The sequence below is a fragment of the Apus apus genome, chromosome 19 (assembly GCF_020740795.1).
Source record: "Apus apus isolate bApuApu2 chromosome 19, bApuApu2.pri.cur, whole genome shotgun sequence".
NCBI lineage: Eukaryota > Metazoa > Chordata > Aves > Apodiformes > Apodidae > Apus > Apus apus.
In genome coordinates this window covers 2,080,353-2,101,284 of record NC_067300.1, presented here as the reverse complement: position 1 = coordinate 2,101,284, position 20,932 = coordinate 2,080,353, and the positions used below count along the sequence as shown (strand labels likewise).

Below are 20,932 nucleotides of genomic sequence, written 5' to 3'. Positions count from 1 at the left end.
CGTGTACCCTGAGGACCTTGGTGCCACAACTGCAGGTGGGTTTAAGAAGAGCTGAACCAACTCCTCCATCCTGCAGTCCTGGATTGTTCCAAAGGGGTCCATGAAACACCAACCAGGCTGTTTGTGTTGGGATTCAAATCCCTGCCGTGTGCTGGGGGACAGGCAAGGCTGGGCAGGGACATTGACAATCACAGTGACAATACACAGGTATTTCTGGCTGCTTGCAAGGCTGTTGAGGGACAAACTTAGGGTGAAACCCTGCTGCATCCTGGCCAGAACCTAGCAGGACTGAGAGAGGCCTCTCTCTGCAGGAGCTGTGCGTGCCCAGCCCTAGCATCTGAAAGAACAAGGACCACCAGCTCCTGGTCCTTCCTGCTCCCTCCAGGGCAACCAGCAGAGATGGGCACTCCTCACCAGGGAAGAAGAGTGTGCCCACTTGCTCCTTGCTTTGCAAAGGGGACTCCAAGCACAGCATGAAATGCTGAAGGACCAGTTTGTAGCCAGTGTAATTTGGGAGAGCAGGTGCTTGGGAGCACTGCAGGGACACAGGGCACAGCACAGGAGCTGTGTGGGACACAACTGGCCTCTCCACTCCACAGCCTCCACCACGAATGCTGCATTCATTCCCCACTGCCAAGGTGAAACAGAGAGGCCAGACCCTGGCTGAGGGTCTAGAAGGGAAGCCCAGTAGCTCTGGCCACAGTAAACAAAGAGCATTCAGGTTTTCCAGCCAACAAACACAGGCTGGATGTGCTACCAGCAGCTCAGCTTCAGGGATGGAGAACAAGGAACCAGGAGTCCAGACTCAGCCCTGGCTGCCTCTTCCAGTCCCCAGCTGGGTCAGGAGCCCAGCCCAGCAGATCCAGAAGCACTGACAGCTCATAGGGATTTTTCCAGAGGTGTGGAAGGGGTTTGGGTTGAGGCCTGAAAGGAGGGACACATATTGCTGCCCCCTGTGCATCAAAAATGCTTTTCCTGGCAGGCACAGACCACCAGGCCAAGGAGAGAGTCTTAAATAATAAAAGCTGGGCAGAATCATAAGCTGAGTAGAGGGTGAAGAAGGATTCTCATGTCTGAGCCACAGATTTCACCTCAGGCTACTTTCAATGATGCAATTTAGGCAACACCTACATGCTCTGGACGTGGTAACACCAAACCACGGGTGCGGGGAGAAGCCCTCTTCCATTTTTATTCCAAATGGCTCCTTAGGAGAGGGCATGGGCTGGTGGTCTCCAACATTTCCAGCCAGATCCTGGCTGGTCCATCTCCATCCTCCTGAAGGGAGAGTCCACTCTCCTTGTCCTCTCCAGCAGAGAGCATTGCCCAGGAGCCATGGGCCACTGGGACAAGCTGTGGCTTTGGGACACAGGGCTGGGGAAGCTCTCCAGAGCTGAGCCCACGTGGTGCCAAACTCCCTCCAACCATCTGGAACTACAAGCCCAGCACTGTGGTCAGTTGAGCTGCCTTGGCAGAAGGCACCATCCATCCTTCCTGGTGAGAGCAAAGAACTTGCTTCATTTTGTAAGGAATCAGCAAGATGCAGCCCTGGATTTGGCATGAACAGGCACATGGATGAAGCATCAGAAATGGATGAAAAAGCACAGCATTTCTCTTAGAATAATTTATTAAATATAGCATTAAAATTTGTATTTATGAATTCAATCATTAAAAACAAAACTTCATCTCATATATATATATATATATATATATTTTCAGGGACAATGACAATCATTCTATCACCACTGGTGCACGTTGTGCCAGCACTGCTCAGCACGGCACCTTCTCTACACTACCCTTAAAGCAGTTCAACACCTAAAAAAAAAAATATTAAAAAAAAAATAAAAAGCATTTGCAAAGAAAGAGTGCAAAGCAGGGCTTGTCCCCAGCAACGTGCCAGGAGAGTGCAGAGAGCTGAGCTGAGGAGGCAGAGGCTGCAGAGCTCCTAACAGGCTGGTTAGATCCTGCCTGCCCAGCGTCAGGCAGTTGCAGAGACCCCTTCTCTGAGGTGTCCCAGGTTTTGCAGTCCCAGCCCTGGCTGGATACCCGTGGCTCTTTAATTATCTGGTTTGTGTCTTCCCCACCTCGGGCAATCAATACAAAGCAAGAAAGCACAAAAGTAAAATGTTGGTTTGCATCCACCAGCTTTTCCCACCCCCCACCTGCCAGGTCCAGCCGAGGCTGCAAATGAGCTGCAGCAGTTTGTGTTCCCACTCCCTCTGTTTTCCATCCTGCTGTGGCTCGAGAGGTGGCTCAGGAGACAAGTGGCAAACCAGGGAACACACCCCAGGCTGAGCACCTCCTGCACCAGCTGGGCAGCACGGACTGCTCCTGCCAGAGACAGCAGGCTGAGCCTCCAGGAGGGTCGTTCCAGAGGGAAGGAAGGGCCTCCATGGACAGGTTCCTTGGGCAGACTCAGAGGTAGCATCAGACAGACTTTTGCAAGGTGATTGTCATGTAATTCTGGGCTGCCCAGGGCAGAGGCAGCTGGGATGGACAGGGCACCCTGCAGGGGTGGGAGATGAGACACGGGGGAGCTGGTGCCCCCACCTGCAGACTGAGTAGAGCTGTGGTCTAGCAGTGAGCAAGGATGGATTGTCTCCTACAGGGCTTCTGAAAAGCTGCCCTTGCTGGACAAGGCCAGAAGCTGGTTGGTGGGCACCCCACGGCACAGGGGGCTCTCCCTCCACAGCCCACCAGGGCCTCCTGGGTTATGAGCAAGTGCCCCAGAGTGCTGCCCACTGCCAGAGCCTGCTCTGCTCTCCCCACAGCAGGCAGTGGCAGTGCTGCCAGGGGACCAAAGGCTGCCAGTTGCTCACCCCACAACCCTGGTATAACAAGGGCTTGAGCTTTTGGCTTTTTAGGAGTCCCTGACCTTCTGAACCTGCTTACTCCAAGAAACCTCCCATTTCAGCTACCACTAGGACCTATGAGGACAAGGAGGAAGGGCTGCCAAAACCACTTCTGGAGAGCACATGCGGCCCCTACAAGAGAAGAGAAAGTCCACAGGGCCCAGCCCTCACCTAGAGTGGAGCCATGCCAAGTCAGGAGCATTTCAGATAAGGCATCACAGGTGCTTTGATAGTAAAGCAGTTAGTGTTGACTACAGTACTTTAAACACAGGCTGCTGCAGAGGGCATCTCTGGGGCAAAACCAGCTCTCCAGCACTTGCTGCAGCAGCAGGAGAGGTTGTTTCCCAGACCTCTCCCTCCACACACACACAGGCTGTTCTGGTTGCCCTTTTTTGGTTTCCTCCCCCTGCTTCCTAGAAAAGAGACTTAAAAAGGCCAGGCTGGGATGTGCCATTTACCCCACCAAGCAGCCAGAGAGATAAGAAGACGCCTTGTGCTGTACCAGACTTTGCAGTGGCAGCTGAGCCGGGCAGCGCCGGCGGGACTGGCAGCAGGGGGGTTAGTTGCCATTGCTGATGCTGGAGTTGGCACTGCTGCAGCTCTGCTCGTAGGATGGAGGTGCTTCTGCAGGGCAAAGAAAGAATACAAGTGGTTATGGTGGGCGTTTGGGAGGTTCCCTTCACCCCGCTCTGTGTAACCCAGCGTAAAGCAAAGTGCTGCCAGGTACACACCTTGTGCTCCCTTCCTCTCCAGGACCCCACAGCCTGCCCTGCTGAAACACCTGGGGTCTGTGTGTGCACACACACAATTGGAGCCAGCCAGCCCCACCCACGTCCCGATGCCTACAGGGGTTAAAATCGGCACCTCAAAGCCCTGTTATGTTCCTCCCCTTCTTCCACAACACTCCAACACCCCCAGACCACAGCTGACCAGTGCTCGTGTGCCCCAGGCCAGGGCTGCAGTGACACAGCCAGTGGCACCAACAGCCTGTGCTCCTGGGCTGCCTGTGCTCCCAGACACCGCCGGGCTCTGCCAGCCCAGCCACCCGGGACAAGCACAGCTCCAGGAATCCTGCACACTGGGATTTTCCCAAGCTTCTCCACCCTGGGCAGTCTCTCAGCTCCCGCCCCCACAGCTCGTGCCTTCAGAGCGGCTGCAGGCCCACTCCAAGTCAGACAGAAGATTGCAGTGACATCATTTTCCTGGCTCTGCTCCCACCAGCCTCAGCACAAGTCAAGAAGTTTTTCTAGCAGTGGGAGGCTGGAAGCTCTTTTAAGAACAGGGAGATCCTATCACGAGGAGCCCAGGGCAGGCAGGGGTGTAGACGTGGGAATGGACAGCCAGCTTTGACAGCTGTAAGAGGCTCCTCCAGAGGCTAAAGCAGGCAGAGGGATCTCATGATCCCCTCTCACATCAGTCCCCAGCAGCTGACATCCCAGCTCACAGCTAGCAAAGGGACTCGTGTGGTAGGAGATGCTTCCTACCCCACTGCCAGCCCATGCAGATCTCAGCTGCTCACAGAATCACAGAGTGTCAGGGGTTGGAAGGGACCTCTGGAGATCATCGAGTCCAACCCCCCTGCCAGAGCAGGACCAAAACCAGGGCAGGTCACTCAGAAAGGCATCCAGACAGGTCTGGAAAGTCTCCAGAGAAGGAGACTCCACAGCCTCTCTGGGCAGCCTGTCTCAGGGCTCTGTCACCCTCACAGGAAAGAAGTTCTTCCTCATCTTGAGGTGGAACTTCCTGGGCTCCAGTTTGAATCCACTGCCCCTCATCCCGTCCCAGGGCACAAGTGACAAGAGCTTGTCCCTGCCTTCTTGATGATCACAGAACCATCACAGCTGGAAGAGGCCTCCTCAGATCACCACGCCCAACCACCAACCCTCACCCCCCAAAAAACAATCCCACGGGAGCGTGTCCTGAGGTGCCTCATCTATGTGTGTTTCACGGGGATGGTGCCTCCAGTGCCTCACCATAGGGGTACCCCCAGGTGCTGTACTCTGGAGGCAGGATGAGCGAGCTGGCCGTGGGGACGGGCACCACGTTGCCCTCGGCGTAGTAGGGGACGGTGGCTCCCGTGGACAGGCAGAGCGTGGGGTGGCCTGGGGAGCCCGTCTGCTCCGAGTCCACCACCCTCAGCTCCTGGAAGCTCAGTCCTGGGGCGTAGCTGAACGGCTGCTGCTGGGAATGGCTTTTGGTGGGGATGGAGACATTGTCCATCGGGTGGTAACCGCTGGCGGCCTCTTCTTCCTCCGGGGGGGCACTGGGCACCACGGCCGGTGGGATGTGCTGGATGGAGCGGGAGGGGCTCAGGGGCACCCTGTTGACAGCAATGTTTCCAATGTAAATGGGGAGAGTGACTGAAACCTCGGGCGACTTGAGGGAAACCTGGAAGAGAAGGGCAAACAGTGGCATCCTCTTCATTTTACATGCCACTGGGAAGGTTCACCCGACGCGAGGACCACCCACACCAGGCAGCTCTGGCGTTCAGGAGCTCCCTCAAGCCAGGAGGGAGCACAGAAGCTGCAGCTCAGCCCACTGGAGCTCCCCAGGAGCACAGGTGTACTCACCTGGATGTAGTAGTCGATGTGTATGAGGCTGCAGCCCTGCAGGATGGACTGGGGCAGTGCTGGAACCAGGATCTGCTCCCTCCACTCCGCGTGTTTCCAGGCTTTCACTCCTGAGCCTTCCACCTCCGCGATGGTCCTCAGGTCGTAAATCCAGCGCTTGGATTTATAAGCCACTTTCTGTACAGACAGGAGAGAACACAGCTAGCAGAAAGATGGGCCTTCTGTCTGCCACAAATGCAAGTCAGGACACAGAACCGCACGGCTGCTTTGTCAAATAAGCCCAAACATAAGGTGTACTACAGAGCAGAAACACCCATCGTTGCAGGACAGGCTGAGAAGCAACACAAATGCTACCAGCTCTTGGCCCAGGAAGGTAGAGAGAAGAAGAGGCAGCCAGAGGTCTGGACTCCTCACTGCCACCCCCAGCCCCACGCAGCAGAGATGCACACTGGTGGGAACTGCCCCAGTTTCAGAGAGGCCTCAGGAGGGTGGAGAAGCAGCAGAAGCCAAGGGATCACCCCCTGAGGTGCTCACCTGGAGCAGACTGGCCACCACGGCCCCAGTGTCCCGCCCGGATTTGTTCTCGATGTCGGTGCGGAGCTGGATGGCTTGTCCCACAATGTATCCTTTCAGATCCGAGGTGGCAGTCAGGATGATGTTGCCACTTTTCACAAGCTTGTAGTTGAACTTCTTGGTGATGGACATGGTGTTGGGCTGCTGCAGAAGAGCAGAGAAACAGAGGTGTTGGCTCAAGGGAGTCAGAAAAACTCCAGGAAAACGCTCAGAGGTTCAACACAGGCAAGCAGGAATATCTGGTCTAAGAGGACAAAAAGAACCAGCAACACCAGACTGCCACAGACAACAGGTCTCAAGTCCCCATCTCCCCAGTTCTGCTGTCCTATTGTTCGCTCTTCCCTCCAAAGCAAGTTCCCCAAACCCAAGGCCCTACAGGCACCTGGTGCTATTGGCCAACACCTCTCTCTGCATGTTGAAAATTCACCTCAGTGTTTCAAAGCAACATGCAGAAGAGTCAAAAATCACCCCGAACAGGGACTGATGGTAAGGCAGGACAGACCAAGAGTCCTTGTCCTGCTCTGGCCCAGTCAGGACATGCAGTCAGAGAGTTGTCCAGCCACACAGTTATTCCCCAGGACAAGTGCTGAAGCCCTGGCACTTCCCAGCCACATTCCTCCTTGCTCCTACCTCGATGTCGGGGATGTCGTTCAAGTTGAGAGGGCAGAGAACATAGAAGATCTTGTTGCATTTGTAGTCCTTGGAGAAACGAGGTGTGTCTATAACAGCTTTCACCTGATGGAGGACCTTGCCAAAAGGGCCTTCAAATGATGTTGGAGCAGAGGCTGGAGTTGAGAGAGAAAGAAAAGGATCATAAGGCTCAGTCAGGCCAAGTGTTTCTGAACTGGAAGTACAGTCCCTTTAAACAGCTTTCCTCTTCACCTGAGGAGCTCTGCAAGTACCCAGAGACAGAGCACACAGGGATTCACCCAAAAAAGACCTGAGGCTGGACACTTAGGTCACTCAGACACCTTGCTGTAGCCTCCTTACAGAAGGGATCCCGTGCATGCAAAGGATCAAGAGCAGAGATCCTCTGAGAGCCCCATGGGTGGGATGGAGGCCAGGACCCCTGCACACACCCAGGGAGCTGCAGGGCCACGCCTGGAGAGGCACCAGCGACAGCTCAGACCCAACTTTGCACCAAGGCAGAAGGTACCTGCTTGTCTAAGCTCCCCTGCTGTCTGTGGCTGAGGCCACCCTCCCTCTAGTGTCTCCAGGCCAAGCTGCCAGCCTGCCTCTGCCACGCAGCCCAGCCCTGCTCAGCACAGCTCGAGAGGCTGCAAAGGCCAAGGCTTACATGGAAGTGCCCTCAGCCACTTCTCTGCATCCTACCTGGCAGCAGGAACTGGAAGGGAAAGTTGTGCTCTCCAGCTGTCAGGACCCCTGTGGGAAACAAGAGCAGAAGGTAAGTGGGACAGACCATGGCCTTGGAATGGTGTGATCTTCTGGAGAGCATGATCTTCTGGAGAGAGAGGCCACCACCTGGGGAACAACAGCTGCCTGCAGGCCAGGGGACAACACAAGATCCAGCGAGTGGTGCTTGAGTCAACAGGAGCATCTGCTGCCACCAACCCTTCCTGGAGACTGATGTCTCCATTCCCAGTGACTGGTTCTATGTTAAGATACCCTGGAAATGAGGTGGTTTGGGGCAGGGTTTAAGAGATCCATTGCCATAGCAAGTGGTTAGCCCTGGCCTACTGACACAGGGCATGGAGAAGAGATGCTGTGTGTTTATCCTCCCTCAAGGAAGCTACAGTCAGGGGGACTGCACAGAGGGTGGCAGGGAGGTCTGGTGGGCATCCAGCTGCTATAGAATCAGGGAATGGTTTGTGTTGGAAGGGACGTTAAAGACCATGCAGTTCCAAGCCCTCTTGAACACCTCCAGGGATGGGGCATCCACAGCTTCCCTGGGCAACCTGGCCATAGCCTCACCCACACACCAACCCCCCCGCAGCCTGCACAGTGTTCAGGAGCTGGAACCACAAGTCCATCTCCCCAGGCCTAAATCCACCTCTGGTCCTAAGAAGGCACCAGCAATACATCAGCCCAGCTGCTTAGACAACAGGAGCTGAGGAAAACATTTCCACAACATTAAAACCTTAACACAGTTGTTGTTTTTTTCAACCACGTCCCACTGCAACAGCAGCCTTGAGGATGCAGCTCCAAGCCAAGACTCAGCACACAGCAGAGCAGCAGCTACAGACTCAGACTCCCCAGCCCCAGTAAGAAAAGCTCTGAGCTTTACCCTCATTTGTTAAATACATGTAAACAGGAGAGGTTTTGTTTTTAAGGTGGCAGTACTAAGAGGAGACCTGTTTAAATCAAGCTGTGTTCATTCTGCTTTGCAGGATCACTGCTGGAGGCACCGAGGCTCTTTTGCTGAGGCAAGGAGGAGGCAGCTTGCCCGGTATCAGGGGCTCCACAGGGCTGACAGTGAGTCCTGTCCACAGGGGATTAAGGGGATTATGTGACAGGGGGAGGTGGGGAAGGGGGAAGGGTAAATCCCTCCTGCTGACCCTGTGACCCAGGAGGGAGCAGGGGAGGTGGCATTTGACTCGGTGCATCCTTCACACGATGAAAAGCCCCTCCACTGGCTCAGCCACCCCCCGGGGACCGAGGGACACCCCAGATGGCACACACCCCCCTGCAGTGCCCGGGCAGGCACAAGGAATGACAGGACAAGCTTTCCATCGCATATGGCTGCAAGGGCAAGTCAGGAGAAAAGCCAGCTGCCTGACCATACCCTCTGTCCTTACAGAGAGCGGCAGGACTTGCCGGTCCCCATCACCCCACCCAGAACACCTCCCGTCCCCCGAACACAGCTCAGCTCTCCAGGCTAAAATGCAACACCGGGTCTTGTCACCAGGTGGAGGCACAAAGCCAGTCCCTGCCCTGCTTCTCCTGCTCCTGGGGAGCTTCGCTGGGTTAAAGGCTCGAGATGCAGCAGCTGCCTTTGCTTGCTGGGTAAGGGGTAAAGCCTGGTTAGCACAAATGACTCAACTAGCCCAAGTTTTGCTGCTCCAAGGGTTTCTGCCTTTTACTAGGCACCAGGCCACGTTGATCCTTACTTTTGGAAAGTGAATCAATGGACCAGAATACATCAACTCTCTTGTGCAGCTTCTGCACTGCAGTAAGGGGACCTGCTCCACCTGAGAGGATGCAAGTCCTGTTACTGCAATGGTGAAGGGAGCTGGGAGTCCCAGGGGATGATGGCCAGAGTTTCCACCAAGGCCTGGAGACTTTCCAGCTGTCTGACTAAAAGAGCCCCATGTAGTGATTCCAACTCTGCTGCTAAGAGCCTGAAACTTCACAGCCTCTCCAGGACCTTTAGGAAGAGTTCACAGGCCCTACAAGGTTGAAGTCCCAGGTGGCATGATCCAGTAAGTAATTTCAGTCAAGGTCTTGCTCAGCTCACATGCACCAACAGAGAGCCAGGCTGGAAGTGAACCTGTCAGCATGTTCATTTAAAAATTGGCTGGATGACCAGGCCCAGAGAGTAGTGGTGAATGGGGCTGCAGCCAGTTGGCATCTGCTTACCAGTGGTTACCAGGGATCAGTACTGGGCCCAGTCCTATTCAATGTCTTTAGTGATGACCTGGATGAGGGGATCACAGAATCACAGAATTATTGAGGCTGGAAAGACCTCTGGGATCATCAAGTCCAGCCTATGACCAACACCCCCACACCTCCAGCCCATGGCACTAAGTGCCACCTCCAGCCTTTCCTGGAACACCTCCAGGGATGGTGCCTCCACCACTGCCCTGGGCAGCCCATTCCAGTGTCTGATCACCCTCTCCATGAGGAAGTGCTTCCTGATATCCAACCTAAACCTCCCCTGGTGCAGCTTGAGGCACGTGCCTTGGACAGCCCCCTGGAGCATGGCAGGGCAGGCAGGGCACCGTGCAGTGCACACGGAGCTGCTCTGCCCGCCCGGCTGCATCCGCTGTACGACACCGGCATCCAAGCAGCAACAGGGACACAAAGCCCACGGGAAACCACTCACTGCCCCTGTCCCTCCAGCCCTGAGAGCTTCCAGTAAAGATCCAGGACATTCAAGGTGATAATTCCACCTGCAAGTTAACTTTGCATCGCAGACAGCTGTTGGCAGCTGGCAGAGATGAGGTTTCCTCAACGCCCCAACACGTAGATCCCCGGGGGGGGCAGCCCTTTCTGAAAGCTCCTTCCTGAGCTGCTCCTCAACCAGAAGCTTTGCTTGAAGCAACCTGCAGACTGTGCAGGAGCAGAGCAGGTCAGCAGGAGCTCAGCATGGCTGAGGGGTCTCTGACAGCCCCCCTGCAGTGCTCGTAAACCCCCTGCACAGGGAAAGGGCTGCACCAGCCGCTGTGCTGCGCCGTCACTTCCCCATTCCCAGAAGCCTGAACAAAGGCCACAGTGTGCTCGGCTACAAAAAGCTTTTCCTGAAGTTTACGTGCAGCTAAAAATACCTTGAGAAAGTCATTAGGCAGCAGAGGTGGCTGGATTAGCAGGGTTGTGCTGTGGGGCTGTACCTGCAGCAGCCTTTGCTCCTGATGGGAGCCGAGCCAGCAGAGATCAGCCACCCCCACACAACCTTTGGAAACATCCTCCCTAAAAAAAATTCCTGGAGGGGAAGAAGCCACTGCCCTAGACAGCCTAGAAGAAAAACAAACCCAGACAGCAGGAGCAGCAACAACACGCTAACAACACGGAAGAGCTGCCTCACACTGCAGAGCAGAGTGACCTTGGAGATTTCCTCGAATCCAGCAGAGACGTGTCTGGAAGCTGATGGACCCCCCAGCTCAGGGCTCAGCTGCTTCCCTGGCTCCACACAGGGCCAGGGGTCGTTCACCTGAACCAGAAAGTGTGGAGGAGGCTGGAAGGTCTCATCAGAAAGGAAATACCTTGATCCAGGGGGTCCCTGGGGGTGACCTCCCCTGCAAAGCATCTCCAGTAATGGGGAGGGCAGCCCAGCCCAGCAGGACACAAGTGACCTTGGGGCTGCAGCCCTGTCCCACCACCTTCAGTATCTGTGGAGTGCAGTGGAGGGACAGAAATCAACAGGTTTCCCATGCAAAGCTGGGGCTGACCATGCCCCTGAGCCCACCCAGCTGCTGGACACACTGTCCTCTCCTTGCAGTCAGCTCTGCTTTGATCCATTAAGGTTTCCCTGCTCTCCCTGCAAACCAGCACATGGCTGGTTTTCCCAGACACATGGGAAAACAGGACACCATCACACCCGTGTGAGGGAGAGGTGACCACACGTCTGTATTTTCACACTGCTAAACAAATGATTCAGGTCGAGCTCGCCCTGCCACAGCTCAGGTGCTGAAAGGGTTTGGATTCTCTCCTCAGCAGCTTCCCCGGCTGGTGCTGCCAGGTCCCTGCCCGGGCGGAGCAGCCAGAGGAAGTCACCAGCCCTTCAACACCATCCATCATCCCTCAGAGAGCAGAGGAAGCTGCCTGCCCACACCCTGCCCTGCCAGCAGCCAGCAGAGGGCTGGGAAAGGTCCTCTGGCAGCCTCTGCCCCGGTATGAGAGCAGGGCAGGGCCGGGATTCAGGAGGAACCAACCACACACCAACAAGGACACCAAGCCCTACCTGCTGCATCCCACCAGGGCTGCCCTGTTCTGCAGCTTTCTTGGTTAGTGGCCCATGCAAACAGGCCAGGCTCACAGTACCAGTGGGACCAGACCTGCCCGGGCTGCACGTCTGAACCAGTGCCACCACAGGGAGACCTGCCAAACACCTCTTCCCAGCTCAGCTCCCCCAGCCCCTCCATCCCCAGGGAGCTGGAAGCTGCAGGCAGTCACAGCCATCTCTCCACAGAGACACCACCCCTATGACAAACCCAGGCCCTCCAGGTTGGTGCCAGAGGAAGAGAAGCCAGAAGAGGGCTGGGAGACGACTTGGTCAGTGATACACACACACGACAGACTCAGCTGAGCCTTGTTCTGACTCACCAGGCAAAACCTGAGAGGCTGCCCAGAGCACACAGCAGCTGCAGAGCACACACCTCTGCCCCTCCAGGCTCCACCCATGCCAGGACCAGGGAGAAAAAGATGAATATTCTGCATATTGCTCCCTCCACCCCTCAAAGAGGAGGGTGCTATCTCATCAAATCATAGAATGGTTTGGGTTGGAAGGGACCTTAAAGATCATCAGGTTCCAACCCCCCTGCCATGAGCAGGGACACCTCCCACCAGCCCAGGCTGCACAAGCCTCATCCCACCTGCCCTTCAACACCTCCAGGGAGGGGGCATCAAAAACCTCCCTGGGCAACCTATTCCAGTGTCTTCCTACCTTCATGGGGAAGAATTTCTTCCTAATACCTAACCTAAATCCCCCCTCTTTCAGTTTAAAACCATTACCCCTTGTCCTATCACTGCCCTCTCAGGTACAGTCTCTGCAGCCACAGCCAGGAGCCTGGGAGGTGTCCCTGCACCCCAGGCACAGGAGCTGGGGAGCAGCCAAAACAGGGCTCCTGCCCTGTCCCCAAGCTGGTACCTAACCTGGTACCTGCCAAGCAGACAGCAGTGGCTCTGCTCCCTCCTGCTGCACACATGGGTGCTAGAGCAGGAACGAGCTGCACCTTTGGAGTAAACATTTTTTGCTTCTTCTAGTGGAGGAACAGCAGGCCCTGCCATATGGCAATTTCTCTCTGGCTACTTAGCAAGAGATGCATTAGCTGTGCTGGCCAAATTGTGTAGCATGAAAGGTACCTGGTGCCTGCTGCTCCCCCTGCCACTGCTTGTAGCAAAATCATCTTCCTGCTGCCTGAAATCAGCTCTTCTGCTCCCTGGGACAGCAAGCTCCCCAAGGTGCTGAGATAGATGGATACCAGAGTGCTGATACAATCTCCTCTTGAAGTTCTCCAGGCAGAGAGCAGGAAAGCAGCAGGTTTGTATTTTCCACTTTCAGGTGGAGAAGCAGGCAGCCCTGCCTCTGCCCTGTGCTACAGGATTCCAGCCCCCAGGCACTGTAAGGACCATCACTGTAGCTGCAGCCCTGACAGCCAGCACCCTGCCCACCCCTGCCCTCCCGTCCCTCCTCATCTCCCTTTGCAGCCCAGAAAACTGAAGATTAGACCTAAGCAAGAAGGTTGAGAGCTCTTCTAGCTCACAGGAGGCTGCACCAGAGATGTGGGGTGGGAAGCATTCATTTTCCCTATGCCAGGGCACTTCAGGGAATGCAGGGCCATTGCCACTTTAGCGTGAGGACTTCAGCCTCTGGTGGATTAAGCTAATACACAGGATTACAAACTGCAACAAAATGAAGCTAAACACAAACAGTTGCTTCTGCCATCCCCACAGCAGACACAGGTGCCTCAGAAGGAGCAACCCACAGGCAGAAGAATGACCTGCCAGCAAGCACAGCCAGCCTGCCAGGAAAGACTCGGTGTTCAGCTCAGCTTAGTTTTGCTCGAGCAAGAGCTGCTCTCCTGCTACCAAGGAGCCCTCGGTGAGCAGAGCTGCTCCGTGGCAGCCAGGGGCCACAGACCCAGCAAGCTCCAAGCTCCCTTGGAAGAAGCAGCTCGCTCAGGCTGGATTTGCACGCCCACAAACACACAGCAGGAACAACCCCCAGCGCTCCGCCCTGGTTAACGCTCCTGGGGTAAACCTTTCTGTGCCATGGGAGGTACAGGGAGAGCAAGAACACCCACCAGAAAGCACAGCTCTGAGGCTGGGGTGAAGGCTTCACTGCTTACAAGTATCTGTCAGCAGCTTTCAGTGACACTTTCAGTGAATTAGCAGGATCTGGCAGTATGGCAATGCTGGGAAACAACTCCAAGGATTAACAATGATCTATTGAGGCAAGAGATGGGCAAGTGCTGAGGAAGCTGCTGTGACCCAAGGCAACTGCAGCTCCTTCCATGTGGTTTTCCTGGGCTGAACCTACAGTTACTGCTCCTGAACCTGGCAGCAGAGTGTGGCCAGGAGCTGGCACCAGCACATCCTTACAGGTTCACCACTGCCCAGGGGAACCCTCCTGCTCTCACCTGGCCAGAGGATGTCCAGGAGCATTGCCTGCTGCTTCCCCACCTCCTGCTCACACAGCAGCTCCTGAGCACAGAACAAGAGACCTAAGTCTCTCACCGCCTGCTTACTCAGGTCACTAAGCTTGAAAATCAGCTGGAAGACAAGATTGTCACCCTGTGCCAACCCCTGGCCATGAAGGTGTTGTGCCAGGCCCACAGAGAACAGCCTCAGGGAAGAGGTGATGCACAGCTGCCCCTTTGTAGCAATTTTGTGCAAGAAATCTGCCAGCAAAGGAAGCACATGGAGCAGCCAGGAATTCCCTGCAGTGCCTTCTAGCTAACTAACAAGCTGCCAAAAGTAAGGTCAGCTGGAAATTACAGGCAGCTCCCTGCACGGGTTCAACTCAGGTGCAAGTAGGATTGAAAGGGAATGAAGAAAGCCAAGAAGTCTGCCTTTGAAGTCACAACCCACCCAGAGGACAGAGCTGGGTGTGCAGTGGGGAGATTCAGGGTGTCCAAAGGACACAGCCCTGTGTGGACACAGGCAGACCATGGACCTGCTCCTCTGGGGCTGAATAAAGCCAGAGCTGCAGCAGGAGTGGGGGAGAGGAGGGGGAGGCCTCCAGGAGCTGAATTGCTCCATTATAGTGGATCAAGAGAAGCATCTCTCTGTCTGAGAGCAGCGGGTACAAGCGGTGCTATTTCATACCCACTGCCTGTGTACTTGGTCTCCCTGCCTGCTGACACCTAGAGAAACCCAACACCCCCCCTTGCAAGGTTCCTCCCACCCCTCTTGCATTTCTTTGCAAAACAGAGACCCAAGAAATACCAGCACCAGGGAGCAAGTGGGGAAAGCAAATTCTGCCTTGGCCTCCTCTCCAGGAGGCAAATAATGAGCCTCCCCTCAAAGGGCTGGGTGACCTCCCCAGGGGGGGCTCCCAACCTGCTAGTGCTCAGCACCTCCCAGCAGCTTTTTATAGAGCCTGAGCTCATTAAACCCTGGCCTGGGTGCACTGTCAAGGCACAGACCTTGTGCAGCTCCCCCAGCAGCTCCTGGGCACTTGCTGCCTCCAGCAAGAGCCTTTTTCAGAGCACAGACACAGCCCCACTCCAGGGGGCACAAGCACCATGCCAGCACACACACAGAGCAGGGGTCTCTGCAGCAAAACCACCCCTCACCAACCCGCCCTTGCTCCAGCAGCAAGGCTGAGCCCTCCACACCCTGGATGCTGCTCTGAGATGGGCAAGGAGGGAAATTAATCATAAGGGCCAGTGCCTTAAATAAGTGCCTATATTGCAAATCAGGCATTGGGGTTATTTCAGGGTTGTCTCCTTTCTCATACCATGTACACCCTTAAAACAACAAAGCTGTGTGTAACACAAGTGACAGCTGATGCTACAGAGGATGAGCTGCCCCCTCACTCGTTTCAGTGCAAAGGTGTGTGGGTGGAGAACCTGGAATTCCCCTTAGATGCTTAAGGAGCAATCCCAGCCTGGGCAGCTTTGTGAACCTCCTCTCCCCTTCCCCCCACGTGTCCCCAAAGAGCACAGCTGGCAGTTCTTTAAAGTCACTGCTCAGGATGTGGGAAGGAAGAGAGCAAGGCGGGTTGTTTTTCAGGCTGAGGCGTCCCTGGGTGCCAGCCCTGCTGTGGCCCCACGGCAGCACGAGCTGCTCACCAGGGACAGGCAAGAGGGTGACATGCTGGCTACGTGGCCTTGGGGACACCTAGGATCCTCTCTTAACTCCAGCTGACACTTTTGGGCTGGATTAGCCCTCTGCAAGTGCCCTGGGGGAGGTGCCAGCAAGGAGCCTGGCATCACCCTCTCCCCCAGAGCACAGCCTGGCTGCCAGCTCCCCCCCAGCAGGGCCATGCTGCCTCCTCCTGCTCGGTGTTTTAATGTACAGGTTCAAAAAGGACAGGTAACTGCAGGGGGGAATGCAGGGACAGGGGAGTTCTCTGAGGCAGAAGAAGTTCCTCCCTTCCCTCCATTCATTTTCCATTTGTGCTGCTGGGAGGTGACATCCCCCTTTGTGGGGAAGATGCTCTTGCAGCCCCTCCACCTGCCCCAGGGCCTGCTGTGTCCCTGCCCAGCCTCCTGCTGTTTGCTCTTCAGGGCATGAGAAGGAAGGCTGGCACAGCCAGTCCTCAGCTGAAGGAACAGGCAGGTGCTCATCCCAGGGGGTTTCTGTGTGTTTTTACACGAGTGGCAGGACTGTCCCATCTGCCACTGCAGTGTTTGTCCCAGCCACAGCAACCTGTGCTCGGGGTGCTCACTGCTTTGCACCAGCAGCTGCCTGACACCCACCAGCAGGAATGGCACAATGCAAGGTCCCAGGAGCCAGGACCACAAGCTGCCTCAGTTTCCCCTCCCTGCTGGGTGTCAGACCTGCAGGGAGGCATCCCAGGGAGCATCCATGAGCCCTGAGTGCATCTCCCAAGAGGCAGGGGCACCTCAGACTGCTCTTATGCCAGGCACCAGAGCAGCCTGTCCCTGCTGAACACACCTGGCTGGAGACACAGGGCAAGGGACAGCTCTGCTTTGAGCAGAGCAGGCACCAAGGGACACTCCATCTGTCTGAAGCTCCTTCATGCTCTGCTCAGGAAAAGCCAGGGCAGCTGAGAGCTATTCCTGGGGAGCCTAAAAACACTGTGGCTGAGTCAGCCCCGGGGCCCTGCCCTGCTGGTGCCCACCAGGCCATGGCACAACTCCCTGAGCAAACCCTGGCTGCTGCCTCACTGCAGGGCTGTGCTGTGCCAGGACACCCTGGAGCAGGCAGGCAGGCAGACAGGCAGGCAGACAGGCACATGCAGAGGCAGAGCCATGGAGAAGCAGCCCAGCTTCCCTGCCTCTCTGCCAGCCTGGATATGCATCAATGTTGGGGCGAGGGCTGCGACTGCAGGCACTGCAGGCACCCCTCTCACTGCCCACAGGCTGGAACCGTGCCAGCCCCCAGGGCTTTTGTCTCCACATCTGCACAGGCCAGAGCAGCACTTGCAAGGGACAGTTTCAAAGCCATCTCTGGTGGAAGACTTGGGTCCAAAGGCAGCATCTCCCACCCACGTCCCATCACTCGCTCCCCTGCCTTCTCTGGGCATGGGAAGGAGATGGAACAAACAGGGCAAGTCCAGAACAATGAGTCCTGAGCTTGCACCAGCCACACAAAGAGCCAACGTCCCACCAGCACTGCCCTTGCTGGGGTCCCACACACTGGGACTGCCTGCCCTCTCTGTGTCTGCTTCCCTGCTGCTGGGCAGCACAGGCTGGGAGCTCCCAGCCATCCTGTGCACTTTGACACAAGAGGCAGCAGAGCACAGGTCAGTGATTCTGAGTCCCTGACACGCTGCTCCAGATTGATTGCTGGGAACTGGGACCAGGCTCTTCCCCACACCTGCACCACAGCTTTGCCAGGCAGGACAGGAACAGCACAGAACTGCAGCTCAGCTGGGGAGGGTGGGACTCGGCCCAGCTACAGGACAGATTTTTCCCCTCAATTCATTACGACTCCCACAAGTCATGCACTATCACTTCTTGCCTCACTTGCCTGGAGCTGCGGGAGCTCTGGAAGGCTTCAGCTGGCTGGTTTGTCCCCACGGCAGCCCAGGCAGGCAGCTGGGCAGCTGCCACCTCCACAGCAGGCTCCAGGGAGCAGCCCAGAGCTGCCACCACAGCCCTGGGACACCTGGTCAGGTCCCAGGCTGGCAGAACCTGCAGTCCCTGTGGCTGACAGATAGCAGCACTGCACTGGGTGACAAAACAGGTCTGGGACCCAGAGAGTTAAGAGCCAAAAAGATTAAGGCTTTCCATGAACAGTTTAAGAGCTGGGAATACCAGATTTTGGCCATCTTGGGAATTCAAGCCTTCAAAAGGGACACTTCAGAGCCACAAAAGCATGTAGCCATCCATGCATTCTCCTGCCATCCTTCCCAGTCCACACTGGTCCTAGTTGTCAAGGGGATGGCTCCCAAGGGCAACCTCACAAGCACTGACTTGCCAAGGCAGCTCTCAGCATCTTGCCAGGGGCTGCAAAACCAACAAACAGCACAGCCACCTCTTCCCACTCCTACCCCCCTCCTTGGCTTCTGCCACTGCTCAGCCCTACCGACCACAACATCACAGCCCTCCCTTAAATCATTAAATATTAGAGACAAAAGTTGGGAGGTGCACTTCAGTGCAGTTGCAGGTTTAAACCTCTCCAGAAGACCACAAGCATTTACAGCCTCCAGCTCCCAGCCCATCTAAGCTCCAAGGCCTGCAGCACCTTATAAAGCCTCGAGGATTTTGCTACCCTTGATGTCCACAGCTGGGCTGTTGGGCATTCAAAAACCAGGCAGGAACACTTCTCATTGCCCTCCCAGGCAGTTGACCTCCAACTGCAGCCCCCAGGCTATGAGCCAAGCCAAGAGGGGAGCCAGCCAGTTGCCTCCCTTCCCCGGGACCTGACAGCAAGCTGCACTCTTTCCAGTTGCTGCAAGGATGAGGTCAGTCTCCCCTCAATGCTAAAAGCTCCGCTTGAAAAAATCGCTGACCGAGCAGAAACTGCCACTTCAGTTTTACCCATTTCCTGTCATTAGATAAAACAGCCCCAGAGAGCTGAGCTCCTGCTACCCTGGGCTTTTGGCCATGCTACAGTTCCTGCTACAGCCACTGCCTTCAGCAGGTGAATACTGGCATCTCTTGATTTCAACAGGAGGCAGGGAACAGCATGAATTATTTGTGGTAAGGCTGACCTATTTAACAGCAGAAAGACAGCATTCATTCCAGCCCAGATTCCCCAGAGGCTGCTGGTGTCACTTTACCCCACAGGGTAACACCACCCCGTTGCTATCTCTGGGCATCTGGGCTTGGGGGGATGTGGTGGTAACCCTCCTGGGCTGTTCCTGCCATGCTCTCAACGTTTCTCTTGGAGGACAAGTGGCACTTCCACACCCCTTTTGATGCAAACTACTCCTGGCCTGCAACTGGCTCCTGTGGATCAGCTTTGACAACTGTTTTATGAGCACCACAGACAGCACACATGGGGAACAGAGCAGGGTGGACCCACGGGCCCTTCAAACAGCAGAGAAGTGGCTGCTGGCAGCCCTGTTCCAGGCAATCCAGGTCCAGGGGATGCAAGCAGTGTTTGCAAGGTGGCTGCCAAGTTCTGCAGCTATTCAGGATTCCTCTCAGCACAGCTCCTTCTAAGCTCTTGTAATCTGTAATACTGGCTCACATCCTCTGTGCACAGGCCAAGGCAGCCTGTGAAGGTGTATTTCACACCGAGATGCTAAAGTCTTGGTGATACATTTCTGTAGACCATCTCGGAGTCACAGATGGTGCCTTTGTGGACCTTACCTTTGTCTGCCAGAGACAGTGTGCTGTTGAAGTACTGCTCCTCCACGGTCCACGCTGTGTCATTGATCTTGCTAGACACCCCACAGAATCCAACGCAGCTCACCTTGATGGCTGTTGAGAGAAAACACACACGTCAGTGCTGGGAGAGAGCAAAACCTCAGGATCAGGCTTGTTCCTGGTGCTGCACGTGGACTCGCTCAGGAGCAGTGCCTTATGAACACACGCAGGGTGGAAAAACAGAGCAAAGGTATCAGGTCATGATTTCATGTCAGCAGCACGTTTTTTTCCCCTTACTCTCAGCACCACTGCACACTCCCTGCTACCCAGTGCTACTCCCAGCTGTGGTACTCTTCAGCACCACTGAAGTCCTTGCACAGCCCTCCAGACTGAGAAAGCCCTTTGCAGCAGGGATTTCAGCTCCCCCTCTCTAGTTTCATCCCAAATGCACCAACATCCCCTCCCAACCCCAGCACCAGCCCCCACACTCGGGCTGGCAGCAGAGACCTTGGCAGCAGTGATGGTCTCACACCAGGGTGTCCCTGTCTGGACAGGGATGAGCTGTGGAGGGCTCTGCTGCTCCCACCCCACAAGGAGCTGGGCATCCTGCCCAGCATCCCACCAGCCCTGGGAGGAGTGACATGTTCAGCACAAGTCCATAACCCAGCTGAACAAGGTGCATAGCCCTGTCTGCAGCAGCAGCAGCAGCGAGCTGGAACCTCCCCAGTGTAGCAGGAGCAAGCCCAGCTGCTGCTGGAGCTCACAGCCCACCCACCCTCCTGAACATCCCCATCCCCAGGAGCCTGCCCCATGTCTGAGTTGGTGTCTCTGGACTGCAGCAGCAGCACTTTGCCCTTTACCACTTGTCCTGCATCAGGACCCCTAATGACATTGATCAGCACAGTGCTTCTCAGCAGGCAGAGCTCTTCCAGTGGCTTCTTCCTCCTGTCAGAGACAGAGGGCTCAGAACAAAGCCACACAGCACGGGCTGCAAGCATTTGAGATACCACCTGACCCTCCAAAAGCAAGGAGAGTAACTTGAGCTGTGTTTGTGCCTTGGGAAAGTCACCCCAGAGCTCACCCTGCAGTGTGGCTTTCAGATGAGCTACCCACAAGTCATTTTCAGATAGTCTTGGCTCATTCACAGCAGGCTGGGATCAAGCACTGATGTCAACCCTGGACCACAGAGATAGACAAACATGTCAGCCTGCCCTTGCTGCAGAGCAGCAGATGATCTGCAGTGCTACCCCCACAGGGAGGGGCACAGACAGTCCTATCACAGCACAAACTGGGCCTGCAGGGCTGTCCCAGCTGGAACATCTCCTGTCCCGATTCTCAGCAGGTTTCACAACAGCTTTAATGGATCCCTCACTGGCTTGCTCAGGTGAACAGATCTGCTGGCTGGAAGGTGCAGGAACTTGTCCCTTTTCACCTACCTGCTCCCCCCTATTTAAGCTGTGCCTCACAGGAGGCATCTCCCTGGGAGGCAGGTGGCCAATCTGCATTGCCCTAAGAGCAAATTAACCCTCCCTGCTCCACAAACCTTCTCAGCCGTGCTGATCTTACCACCTCCCCAAACACCGAGGGCTGCCAGTGATGCTCCCTGCAACCACCTCAGACAAGTCCTCCAGTGCACTCCCTTGGCCAGTGTGAC

General features: G+C 55.8%; 1 protein-coding gene across 1 annotated transcript in view; it reads right to left on the bottom strand.

Moving 5' to 3' along the window:
- Positions 1–1,606: 1,606 nt before the first annotated feature.
- The window catches only part of ARRDC1 (arrestin domain containing 1), a 35,238-nt gene continuing 15,912 nt past the window's right edge, over positions 1,607–20,932 (bottom strand). Inside the window, exons 2-8 of the mRNA XM_051636550.1 lie at positions 19,282–19,392; positions 7,325–7,375; positions 6,623–6,777; positions 5,954–6,136; positions 5,420–5,596; positions 4,823–5,237; positions 1,607–3,473 (exon numbers count right to left, since the gene is read on the bottom strand). Coding sequence (XP_051492510.1) covers positions 3,409–3,473; positions 4,823–5,237; positions 5,420–5,596; positions 5,954–6,136; positions 6,623–6,777; positions 7,325–7,375; positions 19,282–19,392 — 1,157 coding nt within the window. The 3' untranslated portion in view covers positions 1,607–3,408. The remainder of the gene's footprint in view (positions 3,474–4,822; positions 5,238–5,419; positions 5,597–5,953; positions 6,137–6,622; positions 6,778–7,324; positions 7,376–19,281; positions 19,393–20,932) is intronic.